The 12,706-nt window shown below is 53.9% G+C and overlaps 3 protein-coding genes across 7 annotated transcripts in view; all 3 read right to left on the reverse strand.

Moving 5' to 3' along the window:
• Positions 1 to 1,266: 1,266 nt before the first annotated feature.
• On the reverse strand, positions 1,267 to 3,939 carry UBXN1 (UBX domain protein 1). 2 transcript variants are annotated; one of them, XM_040639246.1, is made up of 10 exons: positions 3,870 to 3,939; positions 3,670 to 3,757; positions 3,477 to 3,530; positions 3,293 to 3,387; positions 3,128 to 3,197; positions 2,696 to 2,887; positions 2,550 to 2,601; positions 2,288 to 2,401; positions 1,574 to 1,766; positions 1,267 to 1,409 (listed from the first exon to the last, which is right to left on the reverse strand). In XM_040639246.1, exons 2-10 carry the CDS (start codon positions 3,726 to 3,728, stop codon positions 1,360 to 1,362), a joined length of 879 nt encoding a protein of 292 aa, XP_040495180.1. In that variant the 5' UTR covers positions 3,729 to 3,757; positions 3,870 to 3,939; the 3' UTR covers positions 1,267 to 1,359. The 2 variants fall into 2 exon arrangements, with proteins under 2 accessions (XP_040495180.1, XP_040495179.1); XM_040639245.1 differs by having other exon boundaries at positions 3,281 to 3,387; positions 3,870 to 3,938.
• Positions 3,940 to 6,085: 2,146 nt separating this feature from the next.
• On the reverse strand, positions 6,086 to 8,573 carry LRRN4CL (LRRN4 C-terminal like). The gene is made up of 2 exons (XM_040638736.1): positions 8,103 to 8,573; positions 6,086 to 7,547 (listed from the first exon to the last, which is right to left on the reverse strand). Exon 2 carries the CDS (start codon positions 7,540 to 7,542, stop codon positions 6,829 to 6,831), a length of 714 nt encoding a protein of 237 aa, XP_040494670.1. The 5' UTR covers positions 7,543 to 7,547; positions 8,103 to 8,573; the 3' UTR covers positions 6,086 to 6,828.
• A 354-nt stretch (positions 8,574 to 8,927) lies between these two features.
• The window catches only part of BSCL2 (BSCL2 lipid droplet biogenesis associated, seipin), a 9,688-nt gene continuing 5,909 nt past the window's right edge, over positions 8,928 to 12,706 (reverse strand). For 3 of the 4 annotated variants that reach the window (XM_008707517.2, XM_040639247.1, XM_008707519.2), the window contains exons 4-11: positions 11,402 to 11,545; positions 10,478 to 10,612; positions 10,207 to 10,304; positions 9,927 to 10,068; positions 9,732 to 9,798; positions 9,485 to 9,571; positions 9,304 to 9,384; positions 8,928 to 9,162 (exon numbers count right to left, since the gene is read on the reverse strand). In XM_008707517.2, the coding sequence (XP_008705739.1) occupies positions 9,020 to 9,162; positions 9,304 to 9,384; positions 9,485 to 9,571; positions 9,732 to 9,798; positions 9,927 to 10,068; positions 10,207 to 10,304; positions 10,478 to 10,612; positions 11,402 to 11,545 (897 nt within the window). In that variant the 3' untranslated portion in view covers positions 8,928 to 9,019. The remainder of the gene's footprint in view (positions 9,163 to 9,303; positions 9,385 to 9,484; positions 9,572 to 9,731; positions 9,799 to 9,926; positions 10,069 to 10,206; positions 10,305 to 10,477; positions 10,613 to 11,401; positions 11,546 to 12,706) is intronic. The other variant, XM_008707518.2, reaches the window with a different exon arrangement.

Raw genomic sequence — 12,706 nt, forward strand, 5'->3', positions numbered from 1 at the left:
GTTCCACCGTTGGTTACCTGTGTTGGTTTCAGCGAGCCATGCGCTTTGGTGTCCCAATCTCCAAAATGGGATACTTGTCCCTATTCCCAGATACCTGCCTTAACTCAGTTAATACATACACAGCAGTTAGAACGGTGTGGTGCATACTAAGTGCTCAGTACTTTTTAGTGAAGAGGAAATGCAGTTGTAAAGGTCACCGCAAAGCTCCTCTGGCCATTTGTGAATGGCTGCATTTTAAAAATTACCCTTTTAGGGGTACAGGGGTGGCTCAGTCCAGTTAAGCGCCTGCCTTTGGCTCAGGTCATGATCCCAGGGTCCTGGGATGGAGCCTGCTTCTGCCCCTCTCCCCTGCTCTCGCTGTCTTAAATAATTTTTTTTTAAATTACCCTTTTAGTAAATACTTATTGGAAACTTATTAGGTGCCAGGCAGTGTGCTACAACACCCTGTCAGCATTATGTAATACCCACAACAATCTGAATTAACAGGCACTATCATCCTTATTTTACTAAAGCAGCAACCAGGCTGGCATCAAGAGGTCAAGGCATGGGCAAGTGGAGGATGCAAAAAAAAAAAAAAAAAAAAAAAAAAAAGTCAAGGCACAGGAATAAGGATTTCAGGCCTATGCACTGCCTCTTACCTGTAAGAGCAAAAAGTGCTATCCATTATACTGCCCCAACCCCAACAATTCTCCCCTCTCAACTTCCCAAGCAAGTAAAAAGACCCAGAAATTGTTACTGAGTTTCTTTGTGAGAAACTTAAGATGAAAGGCTCCTGGGTGGCTTAGTTGGTTAAGTGTCTGCCTTCACCTCAGACTGTGATCTCAGGGTCCTGGGATCGAGCCCCACATGGAGCTCCCTGCTCAGCAGGAAGCCTGCCTCTCCCTCTGCCCCTCTCTCCTCCCCTGCTTGTTCTCTTGCTGTCTCTCTCAAAATGAATAAATAAAAAAATCTTATAAAGAAAAAAAAAAAGGGACGCCTGGGTGGCTCAGTGGGTTGGGCATCTACCTTCCGCTCAGGTCATGATCCCAGGACCCTGGGATCGAGTGCCCTGTCCAGCTCCTTGCTCAGCAGGGAGCCTGCTTCTCCTGTCTGCCTCTCCCTCTGGTTGTGTGTGTGTGTGTGCCCTCTCCCCCTCTCTGACAAAAGAAACAAAGAAAGAAAGAAACTTAAGATGAAAAGTAGGGTCTATCCTAAATGCCTTCTCTTTGGCTTCCTCCTCTGCCTCAGTTTTGTCCCTCCCAGCCATTCAGGAAGGAGTCAGGCACATACAGAACTCAGAGGGTCTATTTATTAGGAAGGAGATGTCAGTGCTTTATCAAAGATGAAGAGGTCAGAGAGGGATGGTGGGATAAAGGCCTCTCAGCTGGGACATTTCTTGGCCACAATGAGGACAGCAGAAGGCACAAGTCCTGAAGATGGAAGAAAACAGCTCTGACCACAGAGACCCTTGTCTTTTGCCCCCCAAAATTTCTGGCCTCACACCATCTCCACAAAGTCTTCTCCTGGCACTCCTTCCTTTCTCAGGCATCCCCTCCCCTCCCCTAAGTCCTGTTTCTGGTCCCAGACGGCATACCCAGCTCCTGCAGGGGCCGTTCCATGTCAGCCTCGGAGAAGGCCCGCCGGGGGAAGCCACTGAGCAACTGCACAGGGTCCTGGTCTCCCCCAGGTTCTTCCCCACGGTGGAGCTCCACGTAGAGCCTCACAGCTGCCAGCTGTTCCCGTGCCCGGAAAGTCTGGGTCAGTGAGGTCCCATCTGGCAACCTGACCTGAAGGCAAGCAAGAAATACAGTATTTTGAGCATCAAAACTGATTGAGGTGCCCAAGTAAGGAAAACAAGAGCTGCAAAGTTGGTTTGTTTCCTCTTCGAGAGACTGAACCAGCATAATCACTATTTAAAGCACCCTAATGAACAACCACTTATTCTTTGCTTTACTAAGCAGTGAAGAGAGGCTCCAGCTTCCTCACATTTTAACAAACACAAGGATAAAAATCATACAAAAATATCTAGATAAATACCCCATCGTGCAAATAGCTACGTAATAAACCAAATGAAAACATAAACTAAAAATGTAACTGCTGAGTAAGAGGGAGGTATGGATTTAAATTAAGACTGGGGCAAGAGAAAGTTGATATCTTTCCTAAGAGTAGAAGAGATAGGATTTCAAAAGTCATTTACAAAGAAGGGAGAGGTTTGGCAAAGAGAATCTCACTGCATAAACCTCTGAGCCAGGTGTCTCATAGGCCAACGAAGGGGTCCCAGACGCAAGACAGGAATTAGAATCAGTACCTGTATTCGACACTGGTCATACTCCCGCTTGGTGGGAGGCTCCTGGCTGGGAGAAGAGGGAACAGGACCTGGCTCTGTTGGTGGAGAAGGCCGAGAACCCACACTCCCACCATACTGGAAGACAAAGGAAAACACTGATCAGGCTCTCACCCACTCTTGAGAGGAACATCGAATGCCCATCCTTTCCTTCTGAAGCTAGAAAAGGCACTCTTTTTTACTAGCCCATCTACTTCCTTACCCCAGTGTCTTCCCGATCACCTACCTTCTTGGCTCTCTCTGCTTTGTCTCTTTCAATCTTTTCTCGGACTCTCTGTCTGGAATGCAGACAGAAAGAAAGTAGGTCAGACGTTGACAAAGCAAACCTAGCTTCCCATCTCATTCATTATCCAACATCCCCATCACCCAGACCTGGCTGCTAACTCTTCAGCCTTTTCCCTCCTCCGCTCCTCAGCAGCCCGGCGCATCTCATCTTCCTGAAGCCTCTGTCGAGCAGCCGACAACTCTTGCCCTTGTTTCCTGCGCTGCCGTTCCCGTTCCAAAGCCTCTCGCTCCTCTCTTTCTTCCCGCTCCCGCTGCTTCTGGGCCACCAGCTCCAACATCCTATGTTGCAGAAAAGAAAGAGCTCAAAAGAAATGGACATAGATCGAGAAGCTGAGTTTATAACAGGGACTCAAAATGAAATATGAGAACACGTATCCAGAGAGATGAAAAAAAAACAGAAAGGAAACCGCCAAGGCAGGACAGAAGGAAAGTGTAAAGTTCCAGTTCGTTCATCAGACTTGTGTACTGTGGACAGATGGAAGGTGACCCTCCGAAACGTGACACTGTTCCTTACTATACCTCTTAGTCTGTTCCTGTCTCTCCTCTTCACTCAAAACGGGTTTGCCTTCTCCGGCAGTAGAGCCGGTTCCTACAAACAAGCAATCAGTATTACTGCCCGTTCATCCTCCTCGAGCCCTCGTGAATAATCACACTGCGTCCCTCAGTCAGGACCTTCAGGGCCACCTTGCTCCGAGGAGGTGGGTTCCCTTCCTAGGACATGTCCAAGGGGGGTCGCCAGCGGCTCGTCTACATCAGGGTCGTCTTCGTGCTCCATCAGCCTGGCAGGGAATGTCGGGAGGGAGGTTACCACTGACGCTGCCCCTCCCAGCAGTCCCCCAGGCCCCTGCCACCCGGTCTGAGCGCTCACCAGTCCATTGCAGCCTCGATGCCCTGGTTCCCTGTGAGGGCCAGAGCCTTCTCCCTGGGGGCAGAAACACCGTGAATAGCGCCCGCGAGCCATGGTGCTGGTCAGGCTGGGGCGTGGAGCCTGAGGCCAGGCTGGGGGAAAGGCCAGACAGGTCCGCGATGCCCGCGGGCCAGGGTTTGGGGGGCTGCCTTACGCGCGTCCCCTGGGGAAGCCCATCTCGATGAGACTCTCCAGAGCCGTCAGCTCCGCCATGGCGCCGCCACCGCCGCTTCTGCGGGGACCTGGGGGAGGGCGAGAAGGAGGGCGCAGGGGGGGGTGGGGGTCAGCGCGGGGTGCCGCCGGTCCGCGCGCAGTCCCGCCCCCGACGCCCCAGCTGGGCGCTCTCTCGCGTACCCGGCTCTGGACCCTCAGCGGACACGGACGAGAAGAAAGCCGAGGGCAAGCGGAAGTGCCCGGATCTGTTTGGGTCACGTGGAAGCGGGCGTGGACGGGTGCCGCCGAGAGCCAGAAAACACAGGCCTGGCCCACCCGCCGGGACCCGGCGCGGGCGGGGACGGGTGGCGCGTCGGGGTCGCGGCCCGGGAGGCGACCCCCCAGCTGGGCCGCCCGGCGGCGGTGGGGAGGAAGGGTGGTGCGGCCCTGAAACCCGTGGGCGGACTGTAGCAAGCTCTCCATGGGGTCCCAGGGCGCAACCAATTGGAATGTTATTTGGCGTTGTTGATCTGGAACCATAGAAATGTGCGTGGTCTTTGACCCCCTCATCCTCTCCGGGGAATTGAGCCATCCTCCGTCCCACTGCCAAAGGATCTTTGCAGAACACGATTATCTGATCCTGCCATCACCTCCCTGCTTAAAAATTCTCCATGACACCTAGTCTCTTAGGATGAAATTTAAGTGCTAGTAGTCCGGCTTCGTCCGTTTTCTTTGTTGTTGTTGTTTGTTTAGAGTCCTGTCTGTAAAAGAACAGTAAGCACTTGCCTTGGGTGCCTGGCAAGGCTGTACCGTGTAAATACTGGTAGTGCGCAGTGTCATCTCCCACCACTTGCTGCTAACTCGTGCATATTACAAAACAGGCCCTCAGGCTCGTCCAGGCCTTTACACCTACCAGTCCCTCTGCCTGGGATGTCCGGGCAGTCCCAGTCATTTTTGAGACTGGACCCCAGGTTTGCTTTCTAAGGGAATCCTGCCTTGACCACCCCCTTTCCACCTCCCAGCTCCACTAGAGACTTACGTGATTAATGCCTGTTCAATCCTCACGACAATCTGTATGATTATACTATTATTAGTCACAGGAAACACAGAAAAAGGAGATAATTTACCTAAAGTCACCAAGCTGGTAAGTAGCCAAGCTGGGATCCACACCCATGCGGCACGCATTCACTAAACCGCTATGCTATGTTCCCTCTCCACAGCATCCTAACTCAACTCCTTACTTGTCGCTTCAAACCCTTTAGAGCTTCAAATTCCTCGCCTCCTCCCAGCCGATCCTATCTCTTGTGAAGAGTAAATGTATGCAGAGCAGGCCTTGTAATGAGAGATTGGGCCCTCATTTGTAAATGAATAAATGTCAAGGAAATAGGGGAGCAAATAAAACGGACACGGTATTCACTACAGTGTGGTAAGTTGTTAGAGAGAACGCATTTATTCTAAATTTATCCTGAGGTCCAATGATTAAAAAAATCATTAATTGTATAGTACTGCATCTTTTTTTTTTTTTAGATTTTTTATTTATTCATTTTGAGAGAGGCAGTGAGAGCACTAGCAGGGGAGAGGAGCAGAGGGAGAGGGAGAGGCAGGTTCCCGCTGAGCAGGGAGCGCAGTGTGGGGCTCAATCCCAGGACCATGAGATCATGACCTGAGCTGAAGGCAGACGCTTAACCGACTGAGCCACCCAGGCACCCCGATACTGCGTCTTTCATCTACTTCCAGGTAAGCACCCTATAGAAATCACAAACGTGAGGATACATAAAGATCCCCACAGCACTGAAGACAAATGTTCCAGTAAAGAGCCACGGCTTCTGTCCGTCAAGGATCATCGTCCTACGGAAAGCTGTGCAGCCTTTAACATAACCAAGGAGGCTATGATTACCCACATGGAACATCTATTGAGTGAACAAAGAAAATACCGTCACTGAATAAAAATCTGCTCTGCTAGGGGTGATTACCTCTTGAGAAAAAGAGGAACTTTCCTTTGTATTCTTCAGCAGTATTTGAAATTTGTATAAATGTTGGTTCTATAATTAAAAGTTGTAAGACCAGCAAAAATGAGGATTATACTCTGTAGCAACTCAGACTTTTCTACATCCAGTTGGTTTATTTTTTTTTTAAGGCTTTATTTATTTACCTGGGCGGGGGGGGCCGGGAACAGAGGGAGAGAGAATCTCAAGCAGGCTCTACGCCCAGCTTGGAGCCCCACTCGGGGCTTGATTTCATGACCTTGAGATCATGACCTGAGCTGAAACCAAGAGTCTGACACTCAACCGACTGAGCCACCCAGGCGCCCCTACATCCAGTGAATTTACAGATGAATTTAAAAGTGTCCACTACTCTGAGAAATAGGTGCGTGGACAGGGGAATGAAAAGGGTCATGAAAAATGAAAATGTCTTCCTGTTATATTTCCTTTAATGTTGGTACAGTGGACATACAACAGACACAGATTGAGGGAGAGTGGGGGAAATCCTTGGATCTGGGAAATGCCCCAGACGGCAGTTTAAGCAGTCCCTGGTTCTCTACCCCATGCCAGTCATTGATCTCCACCCACTTCAGACACAGCTGGATTCTGACTCAGGTGTGCCCATCTTCAATATCTACATGAAAGGTAAAAGAGGGAGTAGTCTTGCCCCAAACTCCCATCCCGCGGTGATTGTTCTCAAAATCCCACTGAAGCCACCAATGTGACAGGGCTCTTTTGAGGGTCTATGACAGGGATTGGGATCAGCTAACTACAGCCAACAGGCCTAATACAGCTGGCGCCTGATTTTGAAAAGAAAAGGCCCATGAGCTAAGAATGGTTTCTATGTTTTTACATGGTTACGTGGCTGCAGAAGTACCTACATATTATCTTTGATTTTATCCCCTGGAACGGCAGTATGTGATTTACTATTTGGTCCTTTAAGGAAAAAGTTGCCAAACCCCTCTGCTCCTTTCAGAACCGCAGCCTGGAGCAGGACGGAAAGTTTGGGAGGTGAACAAGCTCTCGGGCTGAGCCCTGAGACTCAGCTGGGGCCCCAGGCGCCTGGCCTTCTATTCTATTCAGGGCTGCAGCGGCAACCGCCCCCTCCCAGGCAGTCCAGGCGGAGCTGTCCTCTCCAAGCCCGGGCTCAGCTGGGCCCGAGAGGCCCCCAGGCTGCTTCAGAGCCCTGCTGTTGGCTGGGAGGCCGGCCGGTGGGGGCAGCCCCAACGCTCCCGCAGGCAGAAGTGCCAGACCAGAGCAGAGCAGGTCAGCAGGGCCAGCACCGTGCCCACCCCTACGGCCGTGTGCACCAGGGTAACGGGTCTGGGGGGCACAGCCAGCCTGCCACAGGGCCCGAAAGCGGGGCCCCCCACCCCCTCGAGGCCCTCTGCACCTGCTGGGGGTACGCTGCTTTCTCCAGCCCCGTTAGCAGCCACCACGCAAACGACATAAACGCCCCCAGGCTTCAGTCCCTTCAGTTCTGCTTGGCGGACCGTGGAGTTGAGCGGGGGCCCCTTCTGGGTAGCCCCACTGCCTTCCCGGAGCAGCAGCCAGTACTGGTGGACCGGGGAGGAGGGGGCACACCAGTGCACCACGGCGCTGCTGTCCTCGGCCACGACGTGCACTTCTCCCAGGCGCGGCGGGGCAGGCGGCTGGGCGGGGCTGGAGAGCCCAGGGCACAGGCAGGCCTTGGGCCCGGCCCTCTGCAGCTCCCTGCACGGCACCTGCAGGTGGCGGCAACTGTCGTAGTCACAGAGGACGGCTGGCGGAGGCGGCCCTGGTGTCTCATCTTCCTCCTCTTCCTTAAGGGCTTGAGGGGCCAAGGGCCGCGTTGTGGGAACTAAGGAGAAGGTGACAGCCAGGAGCCACAGAAGGCAGGGAGAGCCCAGCATGGAGTCTGGAAGGGAAGGAGGTGGAGAGGTAAAGACTGTCCAAACCCCATGCCTTCTAGGCCCCCTCCCTCAACAAAACCTCTGGGGACTGGGACACACAGCTGGGGGCCAAAAAGTGAACAGGAAAGAGGAGGAAAGGAGGCAGACACACTTATTTGTCAACCGACTTCTGAACTTTTGGACTTGGTTTGGGGGGGGGAACAACAAACGTGGGCTGACCCCAGAGATGGGTGTGTGACCGGCAATGGGTGAAGTACCAGAAACAGTTCATGAATAAGCCAAGTGCTGGAGGGGAAAAGAGGAGGAAATGATTTACTCAGTCTGGGGAAGAAAGGTGGAATAACTCCCAGCTGCCACCCGAAGAAAAGATCTCAGTAAAATAATTGTCCGTCAGCGACACATGCAAAAACCCAAAAGTAGAGCGGACGGAAATGAGAAAGAAGAGATGGGCTAGAAGGGGGAAACTTAAGGACCCTGGAATCCCCCCCACCTGTCTAGGGAGCTCCAATCCCTGCCCCCCACCTCCCACCCCCCCTTCCCTGCCCCCAGCAGCCCCTCACCAGCGGGGAGGTCTGGCGGCAGTGTAGATCTCCGGCCAGAGGTCTGTGGGTGCAAGGCTGGGGCGACCCCAGGAGCACAGGCAGCCGGCAGGTTTTGTCGGTGTCTTCAATTTCAGTCCTGTTTTTGCTCAGCTTTTATACCCTTCCACTCTGATGTCACCACCTAGCCCCCCTCCCTTGCCCCCCCCCTTTCCCGGTGAATGCCAAGAAACGGGCTGGTCCCTTCAGAGAGCCTGAGTCACGGGGCCGGGGATCGGGGGCAGCCACAGCAGCTGTTTCATCTGGAGGCCAGGATGCCTGGGTTCAGAGACGGCTTTGGAATGTGGAAGGCAGCCAGGAGCGGAGAATCACAGGGCTGAAGCTATGTGGAGGGATGAGGAGGGGAACAGAGGGGGCCACCTGGCTGGTATCAGAGGAGAAAACAGCTGTGACAGCATGGGGCCTGGGCTTCAAAATGCTGTTTCAGTTAAAATCCTACCACATCCATGGCAGTCATTTCCTGTCTTCGGCCTCCCAATGGACAGAGAAAGGGAGGGGTGCAGAGGCCAGAATGATGCAGCCCGGCTCTCCAGACCCGCCCTACAGGATCCCCCTCCCCAGAGTCACGTGGATGGAGTAGGCAGGATAGGTTTTCTCGCCTTGCACTTTCTAGGCTTTGAATGGAGACGGCTGTACCTAGAATGGTCCAGGTCTGGAGACCTTCCCCATCAGCAGGCAGCCCCCGACAAGACCACCTCCTCCAATGCAGGGTGGCGGGGAGGATGCCCATGGAACACAGGGTTCTCCAATGACAATGAATCCCTTTCAAGGAGTCAGGCAAGCAGCTGGCATGAAAATAGTTTATTGGGGGAACCGAAGGAGAGGGGAAGGGGTCAGGTGGGAAAGGACTGGAATGTGAGGACTCGGCCCTGTTCTCCTCAGGAACTAGAACAGGTGGAGCGCTGTCGGAGATTGCCCACAGGGGGTTCAGAACTGCCCAGAGTCTCTGGGGCAGGGGCAGGGGCAGGGCCAGGCAAGTTGGCCTCCGTCAGCAAAGCGGCGTCTTCCCAGGAGCCTGAACCTGGGCCAGAGGAGGGAGAAACAAAAATCCCAAATGGGAAATTAAGTAACCTGGGCCTCTTCTCCCCCAACCAATATAACCTCCTTCCTACCCGCATGCCACCTCCATTCCACCCAGACCCCTGTGCCGAGCGCCCCTCACCATCACTGGCCTCTGGCTCCAGCTCCTCCTCTCCATTCAAGGGCTGTTGATCTGCCTTCTCCTCCTCAGGGAGCTGGCCCTCTGCAGCCACAGGGGGAAGGCAGAGGTCAGGCTTGAAGAGGCTGCAAGGGACAACTGAGGACTTGTGGGGAGGGTGGGCGGGCGAGCTGCGGCACCGTACCTGCCCCTGGGGGATCTTCAGGGCTCTCGCCATCCTCTGTGATGTCTGATAGCTGGGTTGACTCCTCCTGGCCTTGGGGCCCTGTGCCTCCAAAGTGGGTAGAGGGCGGGATAGGGCTAATGCGGCTGCTCCCAGGCAGCGGGGCCAAGCTCACCTCCCCCAGCCTGTCCTCTGCCCCTCAGCCCCGCTGCGAGGGCCTAAAGCTTCGTACTGGATAACACAGGAGCCCCCCTCCCGTCCCGTTTACCTGGATGACGGGCCGAGATCCTTCGCTGTACTGCCTTTCGGGAACGGTCTCTTCTCTGGATGTTCACCTGTGCGGGAGGAACCTGTGAGCAGCGAGTGTGATCAGGGCCCTCGCGCCCCGGCCCTGGCTGCGCCCCAGCCCACTCCTCAACCAAAGAAGGATCACGAAGGGGAGGGGAAGGAGGTCCTCTGTGACCTGCAGAGAGAAGCGGTGTCGGGGCCAGATGCCCCCCCACACCCACTGCATGTAGCTGAAGAGCACGATGACGCAGAGGAAGGTGAAGTTGCTGGCGACACCTACGAAGGCGCAGGTCATCGGGAAGTTGTAGAGCAGGTACCTGACGCAGGAAGAGGGTGGCAGTTACTGGACGGCACTGACCTTCTCTCTCCCCAGAACTCACTGCTAGGAAGGTGCAAGCTCTTGCGCTTAAGGCCGGCCCTCAGGGGAGTCGCGGAGCCCGTGTCTGCTCCCTCACCTGAGCCCGGTGAAGTGCGCGTGGATGCGGAGGTAGGCCCCGTACAGCTGGATGCGCTTGCTGTGGATCTCGACGACCGCTCCGGTGGTCGGCACGTACTGTGGACGGCAGGGCGGGGAGCATGAAGCCCCGATCCTGCTGCCGTCACTCTTACCCGCCCAGGCCGAAGCCCACTCCCAGTGTCTCCGCGGCTGACAAAGCCCAGAGGCTCCGCAGGCAGAACTCTGGGCTCGTGGGGAGAGCAGTCTCTAGTCTCCCTTCACCCCCTTACCGAGTTCTCCCTGTATTCCGGGTAGAGCTCCACCTCCAGGACCTGCTTCTGCTCTGCAAAGCCAAACAGCAGGAGGCTGGAGAAGACCAGCGTGTCCAGCATCCGGAGCAGGTCTGAGCGGTAATGCAACATCACCTACCAGGGCCAGGAGGGGAGAGGCTGGGGACAGGTACCTCCCGATTTCCACAGCCCTACCCACCCCGCACCGAGGCTCCTGAACGGTCTGTGAAGCTGGCTTCTTCCTCAGGTCCCCTGCTCCCTCATTTGCACCTGCTACCATGCTCCCCCACCCTTGGCCCAGCCATTCCAGCGGCTTGAGTAACAGGCCTGCTCTGCCAGACCATGTCTCCATTCCCCTCTTCTAAGAACCTGTGAGGGTTAAGCCCCACTCGGTCTCTGATCTTTCCCCCCAAGCAGTTCTACCATTCAGAATAGACTAAGTTTCAGTGCAGCACCCGAAGCTTTGTTCTCCGTGTAGACATTCAGGCATTTGCTTCATCATGTGGCTCTGTTGATAATTCATGTACGAATGGAGCCTTAATATCTATTGAACACCCACTGTGGGATCATAAGCACTGTCCATTTCTTCACCGAATCCAAACTAGTCTTGCTACGGGACTATTACTAACATCCCCAGTTAGTAATGCTTTGTAACCAAGGGGTTAAAGAAGCTGTTTCTCAGCTAGTATGTTTCCGAGTGAGGACTTCAGCCCATTTTGCCTCCACTCTTCAGACTTTGCCCCCAAACTGGACATGCTCATCAGACACCTGGGGTGTCTGAGTGGCTTGGTAAACTGACTCCTCTTCCCTATCTTGAGGAGTCTGTGACCTCAGAGCTAGGATGTTTTCTCCTGAAGCCCTACTCAGGTGTTCTGACATCTGCTGTCACCTCCGCACCCTCCCAGACAGGCCAGGAACACTTACGGAGCGCGAAGAAGTGGAGATGATGCGGCCACCTCTGGTGTAGCATGAAATGGTGACTAAGAACATGCCCAAATCTTGATTCACGGGGGACTCTGGGATCTCAAGCTCTAAGGTAACGCGGTACGGCTGTCCATACATCAGCACCTGCCCAAGGTAGCCCCATCTCTTAACAAAAGCCCTATTTTTTTAAACCATGCTGTTGCACCTCCCCCCATCCCTCCAAACACCGCCACCCCCCCCTTCCTTGGCTAGCGCAGCCGGCCGCTCAGTCTCTCCTCCCAGGAAGGTGCTGCCCCCTTGTGGTGGCCGGTCCCTCCCACTTCTGAGATCAGCATCCTGCGACTTCGCTGAATCACGCTCCGCTCTGTTCTGAGAAACGCTGGGTCACATTTTTTTCCCTTCTTCCAAAAGTGAACCGTCATGTTGCCAACTGGGCCATCTGTGACTCAGGCCTCTGTCCCCGTGAGGCCACCCCCCTGGGCCCAGCCTGTCTTCACTTACATGATTAATTAACCAAGTGCCAGAAGTGCGTACCAACTCCCCAGCCACCCCTCCCGGTCTCGGTCGCTCCAGATCAACTTCAGGTCACTCTGGGGCCCTTACCTTGCTTCTGTTGCTAGAACCCTGAGACTCCTAGTGGGAAGGCTTCTTCACTGGGATTAACCTCAAAGGTTAAAGATTTGCCACCAAACATACCCTGGTTTTTCCTGACCATTCCTATATTCTTCTAATCCTTAGTCAACTATTCTTATCTGAGCATGACCCCTCAGGGTGGTACGCAAGAATCACAGGGGCAAGAGTAAAGCTTTTGTTTTTAAACAGAGGGAATGGGGGCGCCTGGTGGCACAGTGGTTGGGTGTCTGCCTTCGGCTCAGGGCGTGATCCCGGCGTTATGGGATCGAGTCCCACATCGGGCTCCTCCGCTGTGAGCCTGCTTCTTCCTCTCCCACTCCCCCTGCTTGTGTTCCCTCTCTCGCTGGCCGTTTCTATCTCTGTCGAATAAATAAATAAAATCTTAAAAAAAAAATAAAAATAAACAGAGGGAATGGATTAAAAAAAAACCCAAAAAAACCCACAGCGAACCACCCCCCAAAATCCAGACACGGCTGAGGGTGCTCTGAGCACTAACACCAGGATAAAAAAGCAGAAAATCGCTGATTAAAGTCTTTGTACAGATTCTTATTTTCAGAATGAATTATCTGTTGAAAAAATGGATTCCATGAGATTCCTAGCCCCTGGAAGACGCCAGATGAAGACAGCTGCTTCACTGAATTTTTTGAAACATTTTTTAAGGACGGGGGAGGG

Source organism: Ursus maritimus, unplaced genomic scaffold, assembly GCF_017311325.1.
Source record: "Ursus maritimus isolate PB19 unplaced genomic scaffold, ASM1731132v1 scaffold_23, whole genome shotgun sequence".
Taxonomy (NCBI): domain Eukaryota; kingdom Metazoa; phylum Chordata; class Mammalia; order Carnivora; family Ursidae; genus Ursus; species Ursus maritimus.